General features: G+C 50.4%; 1 protein-coding gene across 1 annotated transcript in view; it reads left to right on the plus strand.

The window, feature by feature from the left end:
* The first annotated feature begins 14601 nt into the window (after positions 1-14601).
* The window catches only part of LOC106902581 (transcription cofactor HES-6-like), an 8761-nt gene continuing 2608 nt past the window's right edge, over positions 14602-20754 (plus strand). The window contains exons 1-2 of the mRNA XM_014966190.1: positions 14602-14690; positions 15195-15300. Coding sequence (XP_014821676.1) covers positions 14602-14690; positions 15195-15300 — 195 coding nt within the window. The remainder of the gene's footprint in view (positions 14691-15194; positions 15301-20754) is intronic.

A 20754-nucleotide genomic window follows, 5' to 3' on the forward strand; every position in this document is an offset into this window, starting at 1 on the left:
GCAGCAGGATGCGACTGGCAGCTCCCCAGCAGATGACTCTCAAAGGGCTTGAATGCAAAGTCAAGGTGGCAAAAAACAATCAGCCCAAAGGCTTGCAGACCTCAAGGACATGGTGAGAGACCACGGCACAACGCTGTCTGAGGGCTCCTTGCAATGCTTAAGGACCTGGGTTTTACAGAGAGCTCAGCTCAGGTGTTGGGTGCTGAAATGCCCAGCTCTGGGGCACTCTGAAGGGAAACCATCAACCTCAAGGTAGGATGGGGTATGGGCACTTGAGCATGGGTCCCCACACACTCATACAGTGTGTCCCCTGAAGAATACTCAGCTCTCAATGACAGGAAGCCCACCATGCACTCCTGCTTCCAGGGATTGGCCATGCCTTGTCCACAACCCATTGAATACCAGCTTAGGGAGCAAACACCCCCGCTCCTCATATCCCTGAGCCAGCAGCGACGGAGCGGGGAGATGGGGTGCATTGGCTGCCAATCTATTGATATGCATCCACCTCCTCTCACCTGCACGTAACCAGTCCTGCTGGTGCAGCTACACTGGCAAAACTCCCCACCACAGCAAAATCCACCCAGGGAATCAACACATCAGACAAGCAGAATCAGCTGTATTTAGCCAGCGCTTTTATGCTGGTATAACTGGTAGGGATTTTGCAGTGAAGCAGCCTAATTAAAATCAAACCAACAAACAAACCTTTGCCACCAACGTCCTGCATGAAAGGGTGAGGCTATTCGGTCCAGGGTCCTCTGCAAAGAGGTACAAAGGAGTATTTCAGTGGCCAGGGAAAAACTCTCATCTCTGGGGTGAAATACAGATGCAGAAGGCGCTTTGGCTGAGGTAAGTGATCAAAAATACTGTAGGCAGCTGGAAATGGAGGAAAAGCAAGAGCCAGAGAAGAGGTCTTAGCATGAGGCTTTGCCCTCCGTTACTCTGGTACTGATGTATTTGGCCGCTGGCTGGAGACATTCCGAGTTGTGGGATGTATAGGTGCAGGGGTGTGTGGTTTCTAACAGCCAGTTAGAGACAGGAATTCCCCCTGTTTGCACCACTGCTTGAAATACCTGTTACGACACCAAAGCACAAGAATCACATTAGATGAGAGCGGGAGCCCCCCTAATGCTGCATCCCACCTCAGGGCCCAGGGAAAGAGCAAAAGAGGGGGAGCGTAGAGCTGTTATTAAAGCACATCACCACCACCCTTATTATTTTTTTTTATGGTTTCCATTTGCACATTGCCTAATTATAATCCCTGTATATTGAAATCAGAATTAAGCAGGGCCAAAAAAAAAAAAAAAAATTAAGATTACGGAGACTTGAATTTCAGAGAGCTAATGCTGAAGTTCCTATTTTAAGTCCAGTCAGATTTAGGGCTGCCAATCAAAGGGTCACATTTGCCTTCAAAGACTGCTGTGCTAGGAGGCATTTCCTGATGCTAAGCGCCCCGGCTTAGCTGCCCATTGCTGCGGCAGGCACAGAGCAATCACTCCAACATATCAAATACCCAGCAGAGCTCGCTGCTCTTGTCTGGGGGATATAAAAAAAAATATTGGCCCTAGCCTCATTTTCCAGTGATTCTGCAGCCTCAAAGTGAAGGAGATGTTCTCCAGAAGAGCTTGCCTCTGGGGCGCATCACCATCCCAGGGTGACGCAGCCATGGCACTGGTCTCTGCCCATCAGTGAGGATGCCTGATGTGGTGAGGACCTGTATTTTGTTTCCATGGTCTCCACTCTCTTCAGGGGAGGTTTCCTGACCAGCCAGCACAGCTAAGAGGGAGGAGGTTGGGTGAGAACAGACACAAGGTCCCTGCACAGACGTCCCCGGGAAAGGGGGAGCTCTGCCTGGGGCAGCTGCAGCACTGACAGAGCAGCTGGGGCAGAGATCTCCCCCGTGCTTCCCCTCTCCTCCTGTTGCCTTGCCAAAGCTTTTACAATTACTTTTATGAGTTTCCCCAAGGGAATAAAAAGATTAAGACATGAGTAAGAAAACCAGAGGCATGTGGAGTCTGGCCACGGCACGGGGGCTGGCTCAGGCTCCCACCTGCACTCGAGGGTTGCTTTGATGCCTGCAGCACACAGGAACTCCCATTTTGACTCCTTGGGACCATTTTCTCCAGCAATTTTGCCACACCTTGTGCTCCCACCATGTTCTCCTCCTCCACAGATCTGCCCCCAGACAGGAGCGTATCTCACCTCGTCCGCCCAGGGACTGCAAGCTCTTCTCAGCTCACACCACCAGTGGCTGTTCATAGGGAAAAAAGCCATTTTCAGGAGTTGAGTTTTGGTACCCCACCCATTCCCCAGTTCAGGGGAATTCAGGATTCTGACCTGGTCCAAAGTCTGAACGACAAACCCCTTCACCAGATCCATGATTCCCCAGCTGCCTACACCAATTCAGCCCATGGGGACCCTCACCTGCTTTCTGGGTGGTTTCTTCGTTTGTGTTACAGGAACACAGATGTGCAGAAAAGGAGGTGAAGTGTCTTCTGGAGGAGATGCAGCACAGGCAGGAGAGGGGAAGAAAAATTCCGCATTGAAAGACCTTCTTTCACATGTAATTTTGGCATGACTGACCCCCAAACCTGCTTCGGGAGGCCAAAAACCACACATGTGAGAAAAATGAGCATGGGAATGACTGACATCGCCAAAGACTTCCCCATAGAGGTTGGGCTCCACTTCAGAACAACCTGCTCTGAGCAACCCCACATCCCAACCCCAGAGCATGGGTGTCAGAAGTCTCAGACCACGGGCAGCCCTTTCCAAACTGGGATCAGAGGAGTCAACCAGTCTGGGAAGCCCACAGACCAGCTCCCTGTGCCGGCACGAGTGGCCCACTAGAAAGCCTTGGAGTGGGCAGGGTTTGGAACATCTCCTTGCTGGTATCAGAGTGCGGCGAGGGGGCTCATCCACAGCAGGAACCTGTGGGGAACGTCCTGAGGGGGAGATGGTACATGTCCTTTGGTACAATATGACAATCTATATTTACGGGAACACAATATGCACAAAAATACACCGGGGACTCGCCCAGCTGGCGGAAACGCGGCAGCTCCAGCAATTGCCCTCGCCATACGAGAGATGGGATGCCAGCTAACACCTGCCTTGTGTTTGTACAACACGGCAGCACGACAGCTGCTGCGTGCCCCCTGCATCCCAGACTGCTCCCAAGGTAAATATATCACGTATTGGATAACCCAAAATCGCTTGGCAGCTCGGGCAAACACTCGATGCGATTGCCGGGCTCGGAAAAGGAAGAGGGATTTTCACCAGTGCAGACCAGGTTCTCCAGGAGGCAGCTACTGAAACACTGATGCCCACAGGTATTTTCTTCTCCGAAAGCTGCATCTCTTCCTTCTTCCCTCCAAGTCAGCGCGTTACTTGCAAAAGCCCAGCGAAACCCTGAAATCACACTTGAACAAGCCCTAGGAAATAAAACTCCAGCTGACAGCTTGGCTGCAAGCACCGATTGCAAAAGCAACCGAGGCTTTGCTGGGCCTCCAAAAGCTGAGCAAAGCCAAATTTCAGGCCAGGTGAGCTGCTGTGAGGCAGCGCAGGGGTACAGGGCCCTGGCTGGTGTCTCTGCCCAGAGCAGGGGCTGGCGGCTGTGGGCTGGGTGGAGGGATTGTGTGCAGATACCTGAAGGAGAAGATGTGGTCCCACATCCCCACGCAGGACCCACCGGCCCTGACCACAGCTCCACTGCTGGTTTCCTCTGTGATGCTGCTGGAGTCACTCATTTTTTCCATATTTGCAGCCCTTTTGCCACCTCCCTTGCACCATGGGGCTGGCACTGCCCCTCGTCCCTGCTCCACAGGACTGCCGGCCCTCACCAGAGCTCCACTTCTGGTTTCCTCTGCCATGCTGCTGGAGTCACTCATTTTACCCGTATTTGCAGCCCTTTTGCCACCTCCCTGGCACTGTGGGGCTGGCACTGCCCCTCGTCCCTGCTCCTGCGTGAGGCAGGGAGTACTTTGCCCTGTTCTCCTTGAAAGTGCAAGCGAGAGGTTATCATCTCAGGCAACCCCAAACAAAAGCTCACAAACTTTCCCCTGGGTATTTTTAATTGCTGTTTGAATGATCGGTTTCTCCCCCGTCCTCCTTGGCACCCTGCATCAGGGGTGAAAGGCAGTCATGCCAAGCTCCAGACCCTGCCCAGGCCATCATGCAGTGGAGTTGTACTTAAGCAAATGAAAAGCAATAGAGAAAAATGGCCCAGGTTTGCTCCGAGCAGTCCGGGTTCTGCCAAATTATAGCGCAGAGCGCTTTGTCCACACAAAGTCCTGCTAAATTTAGTGCAGCTGGACTCAGTGAAATGCCAGATAAAAGAAGATTCACAAGTAAAGCTGCCAAAATACAACCCCCTGGGAGGCGTGACAGATACTGCCCAGATTTCCTTGGGACAACAGCGAATTTAAAGCCGCTGGAGCTGACGCATGAAGATTTCAAGAGGACCCTGTGATTCCAGTGTGCACCTTTAGCGTGGTTTCAGGAGACAGATTTCACTAAGAAAAAACGGGATGAACTGAAAGAAAAATAACTCAACGAAGTGGTTCCATGAAGGGTGAAACCATTAAGCATCCATGGAGCGGTGCCACGAGGATGCGGCGTTCCCTGCTGCCTGAGCTTCCCCTGCAGCATGTCCAGCAACAAGGACACAAAAAGGGTATCTTTATTTCTTACCTGGCCACCTACTTCTCCAGCCCTGAGGAGCAGGGGCCGTGCAGCACCCAAGGCTAGGTGGACATTGCTCGCCTCCCAGCCCAGGCAGACACCCAGCAGAGCCCCAGCAGGAGCAGGGCAAGGTGCCAAACGCTCCCACTTCAAAGCCGAGCCCAGCGACCGGCTTGTCTGTTGGCTTTTATTACACTGCTATTGCTTGCCTGGTGAATTCCAGGTGGGGAGTGTAACGATAGATGGGCCAGGATGGCCTCCCTCATGATAAAGTTCAGGTGCAATGTGTAGCCTGTAAAGAAGAAACCTCTGGAGCTTCATCTTGAAATTGCTGCTCTGAGACACAAGGGTTTGAGTAGTGTGGACACAAACTGGCAGCATTTGTCACCTTTGGGGAGAAGGCTGGTTTTTAGCCCAGTACTGGAGATGGTAGGAATATACCAACCAAGTTTATTCCTGTCCCTGGCTGGCTTGTCTGCTGAAATCCTCAAGCAGGCTGCTGGTTGCAAGTAGAGTGAGTAACGGAGCTTCTTCTTCCAGACGGAGCTCAGCAACCCAGCCTTTCCAAATCCATCCCCCCTCCACATCACCCTACAGGCTGGAAGGAAGAAAGAACAAGGCAAGGGGATATACACAAAGGAATATCATGGGCTGTGTCTCAAGAAGGAAAAGTACAGCAGCAATGCACTCCGGTGGGAAGGGCTGGGTCATTACCACATCTGCCAGCTGTCTACTGTGTGACTTTGGGGGAAGTTATGCCATTTCTCCACCCCACTTTTCCAGTCTATGGAAGTTATTTAGATGACAGTATTTGCAAACTAAAGAACAAAAGCCCTATAAATAAAAAAGTCCTATAAATAATAAATAAAATAAAGTAACTTCTGTTTGCTGTATTCAGCAACGGGCTGTTTTCTTTGGCCGCAGCTCTTACACACGTCTAAAGCCCAAAGGTGTGTACCGGTCTGTCAGTCCTTGCAATGTTACACCACTGAAGGGTACAGCAAAGCAGAGAACAACATCCAAATGCTATGGAGAGCCAAAAGTCCCCCCACGCTATACCAACAAGCAGGTGATAAGTGAGTAACTGTACAACCTGACTATTTGGGACTGCTGGCACGCCTCTATCAGACAGTGACCCTGGGGACTAGCATCCTCTGAGGATTTTCAACAGCAGAGGCTGGGCCTGGCATAACAAATCACTCACCGACTTGGCAACTCCACTCCGATTTGGCACTGTGGCAGAGACAGCAGCAGAGATATGAGTAGCCAGGTGTGCACATCTGGAGCAACGTACACAGGGAAGAACACTCAGACCCTTCCCTTCCTGAGACAAACTGGGCATTGCTTGGACCTCTCGGGGCACCAATCCACCAAGACCAACACTACTTGCACTGATGTACCCTCAGAAAAGCTGGAAATATGCCCCTGCTTTTCCAGGGTGACAGGCTGGGTAAAGGAGCACAGAGCATGAAGAGTGCCTGAAGGTAGCCAGAAGTGAGTGTATGCTTAATCAGCTTAGCCAAAATAGATCACTAGGCACTAAAATGGGAGGGTTCCCTCAGAGAGCCATCCAGGCAGCAGACAGAAACCCTCTGGAAGGAATGGAATGTGCAAACAAGCAGCTCTCCCCAAGATATGATCTGAATCAACCTGAAGCAGCCCCAGCCAGATGCACCATCTGCTCGGAGCATTCCACAAGGACATCCTGGTCGACGGTGTCAAAACCAGCAGAAAGATCAAGGAGTGTTAATACAGAACATACTCCCGAGCCAGCCGACAGGGAGAGATCACGGCAGACCTTCAAAAGGGCTGTCTCAGGACCATGTCTCCTGCTCGAGCCAGACTGGAATTTATCAATGGCATCGTATACACAGAGGTGTGACTGCCGCCGTAATGCAACGGCTCTCTTGGAAGAGGGGAAGGAATGGCAGGATGGACGTCAGACAGCAGCTGACAAACCATCCAACAAAAGAGACGGCTGCCGCGAGACAGAAGACGAGACATCCAATTTTAGTGCTCTAACAAAACAATCCAGAGTGAGGAAGCCCTGATAGAGGATACGGCTTCACAAGTATCACTGGTACACTTGCAAGCCAAGGGTCACTCAATTAGATCATACAGGGAGCAATGAATTCACATCACACGTCTGAAGTTCACCTACTTGGTGTGATCACCAGAGAGTTCCCAAAAGATGCAGGACGTGGCTGATAGAAACACATGGCTCACGAGTGGGGATGTAGTCTGCTCTTCTGGTCTGCTGCATATCTCTGGAAGGGGCAGGTAACCTCTGCTTTGCTTTTCCTCGGTGTCTCCTGCAACAACAGATGCAATTTTTGAGCAATTTTCATGTGCAGAGGACACAACTCCTCCTGGTCCTGCATCACCCCTAGTGAGCCAGAGCACTGGAGGACTGACTAGAGCAAACAAGGGCAGTGCTCTGTGCTCCTTGGAGCCTCACCTCTCTTAGACTATCACTCCTTTTGGAAACAGCATGCACAGGAGCCCCTGAGTCTCTAGAGGGTGTAATTGGGAAGAGATGACTCTTGCCCTCACCCCAAGGACCCCTTGGTGGGCACCGCTCCCTTCCAGACACCCTCACTCCCTTCAGCTCTCTGGCCACCATCATTCCTCACGTGTTCCAGGTCCAGCAGACACAAGAGCAGCCTATCTCTGCTCTTCACAACCCCAGCACACAGGAGGGAACACAGACCAGGTGATGTTCCCTCTGCGCCTCAGCTCCTCCGTGTGTTTCATACACCAGTGTGGCTGTCTGAAATAAAGGGGGGAGCCGTGCTACAAACCCAACTTTTTTCCTTAAACATTTCGGAAGGGGACAGGCATTAATGGGGAAGATGAGAATTATCCCACTTTTCCCTACGGGATTGTTGTATCAGCAGCAACACGCGTAATGTCTGACACAGGCAGCTCAGGACGTTGGCTGGACACATTTCTTGTCTCTTGGGAGTTAAGATGATTCAGTGCAAGAAAAACAAACAAACAAACAAACAAACAAACGCTGGAGGCCAGCCAAGGGCTAATTAGAGCTGTACAGCATTTGCCAGAAAAGCCCCCTGCTGAGCTACAGCTCAGCCTGGCAGAGGGAGTTGTCTGTCTGTCCAGACAAATCACATCCCCAAACAGCTCACCAGTGGCCGAGGGGCAAGACAGCTCTCCTGGGGGTGTCCCTCGCCACCCCCCCAGACACCCTCAGTGTCTCCCCGCAGGGCCAGGTGCCGTTTCCAACCCCCCCAAAGACAAGGCTATGCTGAGAAAACATATGTGGGCTGAAGAAATGCAATTTACTAGAGGAAAAGCCTCTTCTGGTGGCAACCCGGATTTTAAGAAAGAAAGGTGGAAACTTCACAGGTCTTCCTGGAAAAGCTGGAGTGTCACCAGCCGTTTGCAGTACAGCCAGGGGACATGGAGCCGGCTCAGTGCCACCACGTACACAGCCGCTTGGTAGGGCTCCACCACACCACGTCTTCACGCTTGGCTTGTCCGGTTGATCTCATTCATACACAAACACACAGCCAGGCCCTGGGAACTCAGGGTATTTGCTGTGTTCGAGGTGCATTTTACAAACCTGATTCCAGCTGCATTAAAATTAAAATAACTTGGCAGAGAGTCTATAAAACAGGCTGTATTTCAAGACATAGCGAGAAAGGAAGATGGTTCATGCAATTATGCTGACAGTAAAAATGCTGAACTTAATTATGACTTCAGCAACGATGACATATTTGTGATGATTGTGTTCAAGATCTGCAGATAAGAGGACATGGGTAAACTGCTGGGTTCCCCAGACTCTGTTTTTCCCTCTCCTCCCCTCCCCTGAGGAAACGATCCCGCTGAAGGCCTCAGCCTCTTCCTCAGCCTGTCAGTCCTCCCCCAGTAACATTCAGCTTCTCTAGCTCCATTTAACAAGGAAGAAAAAAATCTGGGCCAAGGTGAGAGATCCTGCAACAGCAGATCACCTTTGGCTGGGATGCAGAGGAATAGAGTGTGGACACAAAGGAGAGAGGGTCCAACAGACACCACAAAGCCAATGGGAATCACACTTCATTGCTCCCAGAAAGGCTTGCTAGATGGCAACTGTGGAAGGAGACTTTCTCCTGGAGTCTCACAGTACATCACAAAAGATATTAAAGGTAGCTCCCCACCACCCCTCCTCTCTTTCACTGGCTGGTGGTATTGCACAAGTGCTAAAGAGCTGAAACCACAACAAAGGGACATAAAAAGGACGGACCCTGTTACTGCTCCATGGTCTGCTGCACACAGCACTGCACACACACAACAAGAAGCCTTCTGCTGCCACAGCAAACTTTGCCTCGCTTCTATTCCAAAATTCAGAGTGGATTCAAATGAAAGTCCAGCCATCTCAGGCTGCTAGAACAGCTCCCTCCCCTCACACCCACCACCTGGGCAGGGGGCAAAGGTGATTCCTTTCCACATCTACCCCACTTCCAGAATCAATATTCTTCATACTGAGATCATGCTACCCTAGTAAGCTGTAGCAGACAGCTTCCATCTGGATCTGGGTTACTGTGTCAAACAAAAACTGCCAGATATCTAGGTCCAGAAATTCTCCTTGAAAACTCTGGCAGTCTTAGCAGCATGAACAAAGCAACCGACACGCTTGTTGGAAGGGACCTGCGGAGGTCTCTAGTCCAAACCTCCTTGAAGCATGACCATTGCCAACAGTAGATCAGGCTGACTTTGTCTAACTGAGCCTCAAAAGCCACCCAGGAGGGAGATTCCCTGACCTCTCTGGGCAATCTGTCCCAGTGCCGCAGTACCTGCATGGCAGAGAGGGTTTCCCAGCATCTGATCTGAACCTTGCAAGATGCATTGTGTGGCCACTGCCTCTTGGTTTATTATCTGCCACCGATGAGAAGAGCCTGACTCCACCAACTCTGTTAGTGCTCTCCCAGTAGCCGTGCGATGTTGCTAGATTCCCTTCAGCCTCCTCTTGACCAGACTAAACAAGCCCCCTTTGCCCAGGTCCTGACCATGTTGGTAGTTCTCTACCAGACCCCCTCCATGTTCTCACAACCCTTCTCACCTCGGGTCCTAGAACTGGACGTTACTCCACTTGCTATTGGCACAAATCCAGTCCAGCTGTTAGCATTTCTGGAGCTCAGAAGCAGCCTGATGCTGGGTAGTCTTACACGGTCAATTTGTACCCAGCAGGACCATGGAAGAGGCATTGTAGTGAAATACTGGGCAGTCTAGGGTGAAAAGAGAACTTTTAATAATTTGCAAAAGAAGAGCAACGTGATCCCTGAGCAGTGCTCCATCATCTAGTGATGAGATGCTCAAATGCACAGCGTGTGGGTCCAGGATGTCAGCCCTGCTCACGCTGCTGCACCGGGGCAGCAATCTGCTACAAGTACCAATTGATGCTTCCTCTGTCCCCCACACACCATGGGGGGACCCCTCTAACCTCGGGAAGCCTCAGGCAGTGGCTCAGTTTGGAAAAGGAGCAGGAAACGTGATGAGATGCTCAAATGCACAGCGTGTGGGTCCAGGATGTCAGCCCTGCTCACACTGCTGCATGGGACAGCAATCTGCTACGAGTACCGATGGATGTTTCCTCTGCCCCCCACATGCCATGTGAGGACCCCTCCAACCTTGGGAAGCCTCAGGTAGTGGCTCAGTTTGGAAAAGGAGCAGGAAACTCTGATTTAGACCAGAGGCTTTCAAGATCACTTCCTCCTTCAGATGAATTCTGTGCAAATAACTTTATTGATACAACAAAGAGACTGATGGCACTACAGTAAATCAGTCAATTGCCCTCCCTACACAGGCCCGAACACAAACATCATAAAGCCTCTTCCTAGAAAACACGACACAAAACCAATAAAAGCAGGCCTTGGAGTCAGGACATGAAACAACAGTTCCCCTTTCTTAACCGCTAGCCCACAGCCCACGTCCCCCTTCCCTCCCCACTATCACAGTCCCAAGAGGTGGGTTTGCCTGGCCTGAAAGGAAAAATTGAAAGCAAGTCTCCTCCTTGACGCAGGACCTGGGCTTGCCAAGAGCCTGTGACAACAAAGGCAATGCCTATCCTGATGGAAGCAGAGCTGCTCAGGAGCGCTGTGCCTGCCCACCCTTACGACATGGATCTAGATCCAGAATGGATGAGAACCTGTCTGAAGCCTTCAATCAGCTCCAGGGATTGGGAGGGCTTCAGATACACCCATCCAATGTCCTACTGATAATTTCCAGACAGCTTCTTGCTAAGCACATGGATTTGTCAAACCTCCCTTTCAAGAGACTTAACTCTCAGGCACTATGTTTAGAAGGTAGATGTTTAAGTTCCTTCTTGGAGCTCAGCTCTTCTCTTTGCAACTTTTTTCTTCTATATAAAGCCATAAGAAATAAACATTTAGAAGGTACATGTTTAAGTTCCTTCTTCTCTTTGCAACTCTTTTCTTCTATATAAAGCCATAAGAAATAAATGAATACATAAAACCAAAATAGCCATCATAATAAAGGAACTTTTCTTAGAAAAGAAAACCCTAGAAAACAGGAAGGGGTTTTGGAGAGACGACAGTGTCAGCAGGGCTGTGGGGAGACACTGAAGCTAAAAAGGAGGGTGCAAAGCTGTCCAGGAGACATGGGAGGAAGAAAGATGAGAAACGGAAGGAGTTCAGGATGCCACAACATGTGACATGACCAGAACAGAGGCTGTCATCACAACACCAGGCAGAAACATGTTCAATAGTCAAAACAGCCCTCCTGGGCTTCACAACAAGGAAGAGCTGGCAGGCAGCGGGGCAAGCTTACATCCTGCCCAAACAGAAGGGCCCTCATATTGCTCTTCACAACAAGGAAGAGCTGGCAGGCAGCGAATGAATACATAAAACCAAAATAGCCATCATAATAAAGGAACTTTTCTTAGAAAAGAAAACCCTAGAAAACAGGAAGGGGTTTTGGAGAGACGACAGTGTCAGCAGGGCTGCGGGGAGACACTGAAGCTAAAAAGGAGGGTGCAAAGCTGTCCAGGAGACATGGGAGGAAGAAAGATGAGAAACGGAAGGAGTTCAGGATGCCACAACATGTGACATGACCAGAACAGAGGCTGTCATCACAACACCAGGCAGAAACATGTTCAATAGTCAAAACAGCCCTCCTGGGCTTCACAACAAGGAAGAGCTGGCAGGCAGCGGGGCAAGCTTACATCCTGCCCAAACAGAAGGGCCCTCATCTTATGGAGTCTGGTGCCAGACCCAAAGGGCCTGCCTTCTTGCTCCATGAGGAACAGCATCAGCATCTCTGAGGACTCTCTCCCAGAGGATGCTGTGACCTGTTGTTCCACATTCGATCCTGCACTGCCTTGGTCTATCCTTGCTGGTCTGTCACCCATGGTCACTTGGGTCCTCACTCTTCAGTAGTTTCACTGTCCAGCCACTACACTGCAGGTCCCTGCCATGCCCAGGGCTGAGCGAGCTACCCGTTCTTGTTGAGGTGAGGCCAAGGCTTTTCTCAGGCAGCTGGAGCTCAGCCCTACCTGCCCAACCTGGGCTGTTTGAATTTCAAGGACTGACAGGTAGGGACTTGCAGTTTTGCCCTTGCTTTCCATAATGAAAGTCCCCAGAGGACCTGTTTACATTGACATTTAGGGTCAAGCCTGAGGGTTGACTCCACCCAGCCTACCTCAGAGCTTGTACCGAAGCCATCCGCTCTGTCCTTCCTGATCCTCCAGATGAGCTCTTCAAGGAATCACTCTTGTTTCTCCTTCTGGGCTTACCTCTAATTATGGGTGTTAGAGACAGGAAGTGGGCTCTGCTCAAGACCAGGCAGCTGTGGGTTTGGTGTTGGCCAACTGCTTCATCTTGCATCTTGCAGGTGAATGGTTTGATCCCAGGCACAAAGCACAGAGGTGTGGGACTGACAAGCTGTTTTCTCCTCACAGCCTGAAGTCTAGCAAAGCTGTGCCAGAAAGCCTCCAAGAACAAAGCTAAGGGAGGCGTCAGAGTAGATGGCCAGCAGAGCAGGGGCTGGAGGTGTCTCTAAAGCCAGGCTTTAGCAATTTCCCTGCTATGGCCTGAAACCACATCCCTAACATACTTTGTGCTATATACCCCTATAAGCCAGGGGCATTTTATAGACCACCTGGAGCAAGGGCCACCTTCTGCAACTTCTCCAGCACATGCATCTTGTGACACAAATGTGCTTAGGAAGCCACCAGCCACAACCCCAGAGCCCTTGCTCCCCAACATCTTGCTCTTTGAATTCCTTATTACTCACCAAACACTTAACCAAGGACAAGCAGCTCTTCAAATGCTTGGTCTCCTACCTTTCATTACCCTACTTTTATCCGTAGACAGTTTAGATGATACAGTTGTCAAATGAGCCTGCTGGAAGCCCGACAGCTCAGCAGCTCCGGGGACAAGCCACCCCAGCTCTCAGGCAGCCCTGGCAGACCACATACCACACCTCTGAAAGGGGTCGGAGGGAAGGAAACCAAGAAGAGTAACTGAGACAGTGTACCAAAGTTGCCTGCATTTTCGGTTTCTATGTTGTTTTCCAGAGCTGCCCTCTAATTACAGTTTTAGGCCGTATATCATTGGGAGTTTTATTTGACACAGCAACATGCACCAGCCTCCAGTGGATCTAGTCCTACCACTTTGTTCAGAAGTCCCTGTTTGTGCATGTGTGCAAACTTGGCATTTGTCTATTAATTGCAAGGACACAGAAGCTACAGCTGTGCTAAGAAATTTTTACTGGAGTTCAGAGAACATCAAGTAATCCCCAGAAGCCAATAAAATGGCTTCCCCCCCAAAAATAGCAATTTCAGAGTCCAGTTAAACTGGATCCTGAATTCGTCAAGTAAATGAACCCCTTCCTAAAGTGCTCCACAAAACAAGGCACGCTGCAGAGCACAGACCTGCCCTTTCTCCAGAGCTTAGAAAAACAAACCAACCACCAATATAGAATAAAGCATTTTTAATTCTCTAGAAAAAATAATACTGTTTTATATGAACTAGCATTTTTTTCTCTTTTAAGTCACCCTGCATAGCACAAACAAGAGCCCTCATGATGTTCCTGACTTCTTGAGATGCCGTTGCTCTTTCCTGAGCTTTTTTGCTTATGTGATTTGTGTCCAGTCAGATGAGCTGGCTACAATGCCCTGTGCCTGGTGACACAGGGCATTTCTTACAGATTTTGGAGGCATAGCACCTTCACTTCGGCCCTCCGAAGGTCCCTTCCACCACCACCCCATGACTGCTGAGAGGTGAGTGGAAGTACTGAGCAGCCCCACATGATGGAAAGTCAGCACACAGAAAGCAGCAGAAAGACATCTTGCATTTTCCTGCAACTCTTATGTCCCACTGGAAAAGGACATGAAGAAAAACGACTATCCAAGGAGAGGAATTACATTCTCCTCTACAAGTTGTAATCCTGCATCACATTCATGAGCCTTGGGAACCCAACAAGCCTTTGGGAACAGGAGAGCCAGGCAGAAAACAGTCACTGCCCCATCCAGAGACAATATAACTACCCATAGTTTGCAATGTCTTTGAATGCTTTTGTTTCCACCCCATTAATGACACCCACAAGTAGCCCAAAGGACATTTACTGGGACCGAACTGCCAGCTCCACATTGGTCTCCCAGTTGAACTGGAGGCAGCAGGTTTCCAGCCAGCAGCATCCCCTTGCTCTGTAGCTTACTGGGTTCAACCATACATTGCCTGCATCAGAAAGCACCTTGTAGGGGTTATGTTTCTCTGTGCTGAAGTTCCAGAGCTATTTCTCAGTCCAAGTATTCAAAAACATTCTACTCCTCTTAAACTGTGCTAAGCTTCTCCAGAAAGAAGAGCAAACACGTATGGAGAGGAAGGAATGACAGCACTCATCACCTCTTTCAAACCTGCTCACTAAGTTTTCTTCACGCAATCTCCCATCAATGCATCACTCTACACGATGGCTCCTCACCAAAATGGACATAAGGAGCTTCTTCAGCGGATTAAGCGACTCAACCACCAACATAAATCAGCTGAGCAATATGCTAAGTAAATGAGCTGTGTAGGACAGCAAGGCTAAAATCAACTCTAAACTTAGTGTAGTTAAAAGACATCTTCTTCCACAGCGCTCGATAGACCAAGTCCTCAAAACAGTCCTTTTCCATACCATTAAAAGGATTCTGGGATATAAAGTGTCACCTCCTTGGAGAAACAACCAGGCCAGAGTAGGAGGAGGAGTTAAGACAAGATCCACAAATATCTGTTACTGCTGGCAGGTCCCAGGTTGTCCATGGGTATCTCCAGGAAATGCATCTGTGCAATTTGAGGTCTCTCTTGCGATAGGGTCAAACCCAGTGTTTTTACAAAATACCCAAAATGGGTATCAGGACTCTCAAGTAAAGGGGATTGGCCTCTTGCTGTAAAATGTTTCTTATTTTGATTTAGAAAAGATCAGTGTTTATTGCAACTGACCACAGAAGGTATTCTGCCATTGATAAAAAGGCTCTCACAAACACCCTCCTGAGAGCATGAGGCTTTTTCCCCCCTGTGCAGATATATCATGTGCAATGTGAAGGCAAACCCCAAAGAGACTGTGGAAGCAGGCACTTTCCAGAGCATTTCACAAAACGCAGGGGAGCAAAGTTCAGAGCCTGATTATGTACGTGTTAATCTGATAAAAATAAAACTTGTGTCCTATCAACAAAGTTGGAGCGTCATTGCCAGAGGTACAGCCTGGGAGTTACCCTGGCCACGCACCGCACGTCCAGAGAAATACACTCTCAAGGGCACGCACTTAAAGCAGCTTTCAGCCTTAGTTGGGGTTGTGTTTGAGGGATTCAGCACCTTCTCTGCAGAAAATGGGCTTTAACGAGGATGCTTGTAGATCATTTTAGGAACTAACAACAATATCTTGCAGAGGAGGACCAGTGAGATACGCATCACTGTTACAAAGATAGGATAAAGCCTGTGATGAAGTCAGCCCCATCATGAGGATAGCTTTCAAATACCAAAAATAGTAGAGAAATCAAATAGAGGCTTCCCTGGAAACACCACTAAACTGCTCCCTGAAGCATCACAGGCAGATTATTGTTTTTTTAAGCCAACTGACAAAAACTCTGTACTTGCTTCAGATAGTTATTCCCACCTCCCTCAAATAACTTCCACAAACACAGCGTGACCAAGCGACGGTCCCTCTAACCTCACAGGACACGGGACCCTGCCACGGTCACCGGTAACGGACCACAGGCTACATGGCAGGAGTTGAAGCAGTTTGCGCTGATGTATGAGTTCAGACATCTCTCTACCAGAGCCCGACAGGTCGAGGGGAAGGAATGACAAGGCAACAGAAGCAGCACACAGGGTTTTGTTGGGGAGACCCCCCCAAAGCACAACACCCATCCATCACTCCCCCCCCGGGGGAGAGGCTCTGCTCTCCTCACTGCTTGCCCAGCACAGCCCCTCACCCTGTGTTGCATGTGAGTACCACCAGGAATACCTTTGAAATGGCAGAAAGCAGGGCCCATCCTCTCAGCCAAAGGGAAACCTGAGCCTCTGCAGGCAGCAGCCTCAGTCGTGGGGCTCTTCTGTGAACAGACATAAGACCCTTTTGAACACTACTCATTAGCACTGTGGCTGGCGTGAGCTGTTCTCTGTGCCCCAGCCGATGAACACAAGCGCTGCTGCCAAATCTGCTGATAAATAAATAAATAAAAAAGGATAGGAAAAGCCTTATGGTTTTTGAAAGGCGCAACAGAAACTCAAGGCTCAAGGCAGCAAACGCAATTTACAGTAACAAACAGATTCTAGTCCAAGAGCAGCTCAGTGGCGATATTCAACTCGATTTTCCTCTTAAACATCTGCTTTTAACAGCAGAGAAATCGATAGCACTAAAGGCAACTAGGATCAAGCTGATGGGGAACGCTGCAAACTTCTTTAACAGCCTTCACCATTCGCTTCATTTGTCACCCTCAGCCCTCAGCTCTTCCAGCACCAGGCATGCTCCCCTCTCCCTCAGTTCTGGGAGCAGGACTAATTTTCACCAGAGACAAGGCAGGAAGACTAATTACAGCACACATTTCATTTGTGAAGGGACCCCAGGGAGAGGAGGAGGGGGAAGATAGCTCTTTGCTGGCTCCGCCACCTAAACAGTTTGTATTTGTTAGTGTAGAAATAAGTACGATGACAGCAAACTGATGCCTACGGAGCAATTCACCCATTAACCTAACATCCGCCACAGTTCACACCCACCACCATTTATATGCACCATTAATATTTATAAGGCTGACGTGTCTCTTTGACAGGAACTTGTGCCTCCGAAGACAACAGATGTTATACCATTTATGAAAGAAACTACTCAAGCATTTCCAATGGACCTTGTCCATGCTCATCATGTCTTTATTCCGCGCTCTGATTATATTATCCACGGAGAGCCTGGGTGACCTGCTGACTCAAGCTCAAGAACAGGATGGTAGCACACTTGCCTGTAGAGTCCTGAAAACTTTCCAGAGTTGCATTATGTCTCTGGGGCGCTTCTTCTGGGAGCCGGAGACCTTCCAAATGCACCTGATATCTCCAACAGAAGCGTGTGAGGCATTACATGACAGACGCCCCCATCTCAGGAGCGTTTGCCTCCAGAACACACGGCGAGTAGCTGAGGCTGCAGGATTGCCTCCCACAGCTGCCTTTGCCACTGTCACCGCAGCTGCGTCAGCGTTCATATGTGATCTACAAAGAATTAGAAGCTGGTATTATATCCTGTGTTATACTGCTCTACGCGTGGACTTGCAGGAAAACACACGCAACAAGGCACTGATCCCACGTCTCTGCTAAAACTATGCCCCTCCTCAGCTAAACTACTTTATATCACGTGTGGGAGCACCAGCCACTGGCAGGATGGAGCCCCCTGCTCTAGCAAAGGCTAAACTCCCACCCTCCTTTGAGGAGAGAGCAGAGCCCACACACCCCACCATCAGCAGGCAGCAGGGTGGGTTGGTTCAACCTGGAAAGAAGGACATGGGTAAGCTGATGGGTTTGCTGAATTCTCCTTCAGGAACCGCCGTGCATGGGCAAGCACTGAGGTACACGACAAGGCATCTAAGGAACATTTTCTTTTATTAGATTGCAGTTGACATTTCCATTAAAATGCATGAGGTTATCATGAATTGCTTCACCTGATGTGACGGAACTTGTTTAAAGTGGCACAAAAATGTCACATTACCCCTGTAGGCTAGAGCAGATAGCCTGCGGTGGCTTCCTCCTCCAGAACGGCAGCTCTAGTAATGCCCTGATATTTATGGCACATACATTTTTCATGCCCAGCACAAACGGCTCCAGCATTTGTCAACTCGTTTGACCCACAGCTTTTCAAAGAAGATACAGAAGCACATGCTGCAGAGCAAGAGCTGGCAATGTATATAATACCTCACCATCAGCGCCCACCAAGTCAGGACAGAAATAGGATGTTATAGCCACGGCCAACTCCCTCTGGCCATTCTTGGCCAAGATTTGCCAGCCCGCTGCCGGAGTCTCCTCTTCTCGTGCATCCAGAAGTCCTCACCCTGTGCCTCCTCACCATTCAAAAACATGCAGATCTGAAGCTTGTAGGAAATCATGCTGTTGGGCATCCGCCAGCGTTTCATCACCCAAGATCCGACGTGCAGATCTGAAGCTTGTAAGAAATCACCGCTGTTGGGCGTCCGCCAGCGTTTCATCACCCAAGATCCGACACATCTGAACTATGACCCGGGTGAATTCGGGAGCTCCTTCACTCCAACGTTTTCCTAGATTAATGCTGCAGCATCTCTAAGCTAGCTCTGAAACACAACCGATATAAACTGCAGTAGAGAGGCCTGACAGATTTTGGGGCTGTGTCAGTAGCCACAGCGGTGCAATGTTTCTTGTGTAAAAACCCAGGGCTTGAGCCTCTCTGCTTGTGTATTCTGGGAAAAGCCAAGCTTTCTCTGAAGAGAAAACAAGCTCACAAACTCTTGGGGTTCATCTTTTTCCACGTGATTACATACCTTCAGTTTGCTAATGCACATTTTATAAACATGTGTGTATTTGTGGCGTTCATCTCTGGTTCAGAACAAAGATGGCACCTTCAAAACCACAACACCCATTACTCTGCCATAGTTTGCACCCATACAATTGTCTTTTTTCCCCTCCTATTTAGGCTAACAATGAATAAATTATACATAAGATGCAGTCACAGGTGTCTCTACTCGCTTAAAGACCAAAATGCTATGTACCTGGCCTGGCCTAAACAGCATTTCTGCTTAGTCTGTGTTAACGGTATCAATGAAAGGGATGAGCCAGTTTCCACACTGCGTTACACGAGGTGTTGGGTGCATTGGAAGCAGAAGGACAGATTCCATCATCCACCCCAGGATGCTCCTGCCTGGTGCAAGGAAATGTGTCACCCCACAGACCAAAGTCTTTGCCAAAATCTAAGCATCGTTGCTTTAAAATAAAAGGAAGAAACTTGACAGAAACACCTTTCCAAAGATATAGTCTCCTGTCCGTGGTGATACAAAAAGCTCAGAGTGTTCTGAGCTTAGGTCCTCAGCCAAGATGTCCCATGTGCCAGCTTTCTCTCTGATGAGCTCCTCTACCATGGCTGTGAGGTGGTGGGGCTGAACATCTCTATCCAGGCGTGCTCTTTGATCGGACGTGGATTAGCATATTGTTTATATAGTGCTTTGAAGATGAAAAGCAGCATTAAGTAATAGCGGGACCAACGAAGAACTACCCCGGTCTATCTCAGAGCACGTGCCATCACCCGCTGGACCATGGGGGATGGGTCAGACACCAACCTGCAGACGTGGATCAGTAAAAAGCAATAGTGCCGGGGGTCCCGGGGCTCTCTGAGCAGCCCTGGGCACACCGGCTCATGCCGGACCTCTCAGCAAAGAAAAACTCAGCACCACCAAAACCTGAGGGTTTTCCCTGGGCAAATTTTGCAGGGTGAAATGAAGGAGGGAGGGGAGCTATGCTGGACACGTAACGGGGGGGCGAGCGCACGTCTCCGCCGATTCAAGCGGGGGACGCGTCTCCCGTTTCCTCGGGCGGTAAAAATATGACATGCATTAGCGAGGAGAATAAAAGGAGGGAAACAAAGGAGCGGGAGCGAACACCTGTCGCTCCCCTCGGGGACGAGCCCTGATGCTTTTATTTGCCTGGGCCGGCCGGGGGAACTGCAGCTGCCAACTGTCATCAGCATCAAGTTACCCGCACAAAGCGGGGCTGCCCGCCTCGCTCAGCCACCGCAGCCACTGGGCCACCACGCGCCCGGGGAGGGCACCCAGCCACCCACCCTCGGGGCACAGAGCCCCACGGCCACCGGGAGGGCCAGCAGCCCCCCACCCCGGGCTGGGGAAGGGCCACATGGCCTCGTGCTGCCGCAGAGCAGCCGCAACACATGATGCCACACCACGACATGGCCTGACATGCCATGACACAGGCTGCCACACCGTGATATGGCCCAACACACCGTGACACGGCCTGACACACCATGACACGGGCTGACACGCCACGACATGGGCTGACATGCTGTGATACAGCCCAACACATCACAACATGGCCTGCCACGCCGCAATATGGCCCAACACACCGCAACATGGCCTGACACACTGCAACTTGGCCCAACACACCGCAACACGGCCTGACACACTGCAACATGGCCCGCCACATCACAACATGGCCCAACATGCTGTGACATGGCCTAACACACCGCTACACGGCCCGATACACCACGACACGGCCCAACACACCACAACACACCGTGACACAGCCTCCCACCAGCCCGTCACCCCCAGGGCAGAGCCCCCAGGCGTGAGGACCCGACTCAAAAAGCCTCCCCATCCGTTGAGGTGGGGACAGGACATGGACCCACGGCAGGCCCCGCTGGTTTCCCACTCAAGCCTCAGGTGGGCCTCAGGCCCGCAGCTGCACCGGGGCCACACTCAACTCTCCCGCACCCCCTGCACGGCTTTGAGCCCACAACGCGGCTGCGGGTTGGGGGGTTTACTGAAGGTGACTGACATGTCCCACCGTGCCGAGGCCGCGCTGCAGGCAGGGGGTACGTCCCCCCAACCCGGGCCGGGCCCTGCCCAGC

This window comes from Calidris pugnax, unplaced genomic scaffold (assembly GCF_001431845.1).
Source record: "Calidris pugnax isolate Ruff unplaced genomic scaffold, ASM143184v1 scaffold65, whole genome shotgun sequence".
Classification (NCBI taxonomy): domain Eukaryota; kingdom Metazoa; phylum Chordata; class Aves; order Charadriiformes; family Scolopacidae; genus Calidris; species Calidris pugnax.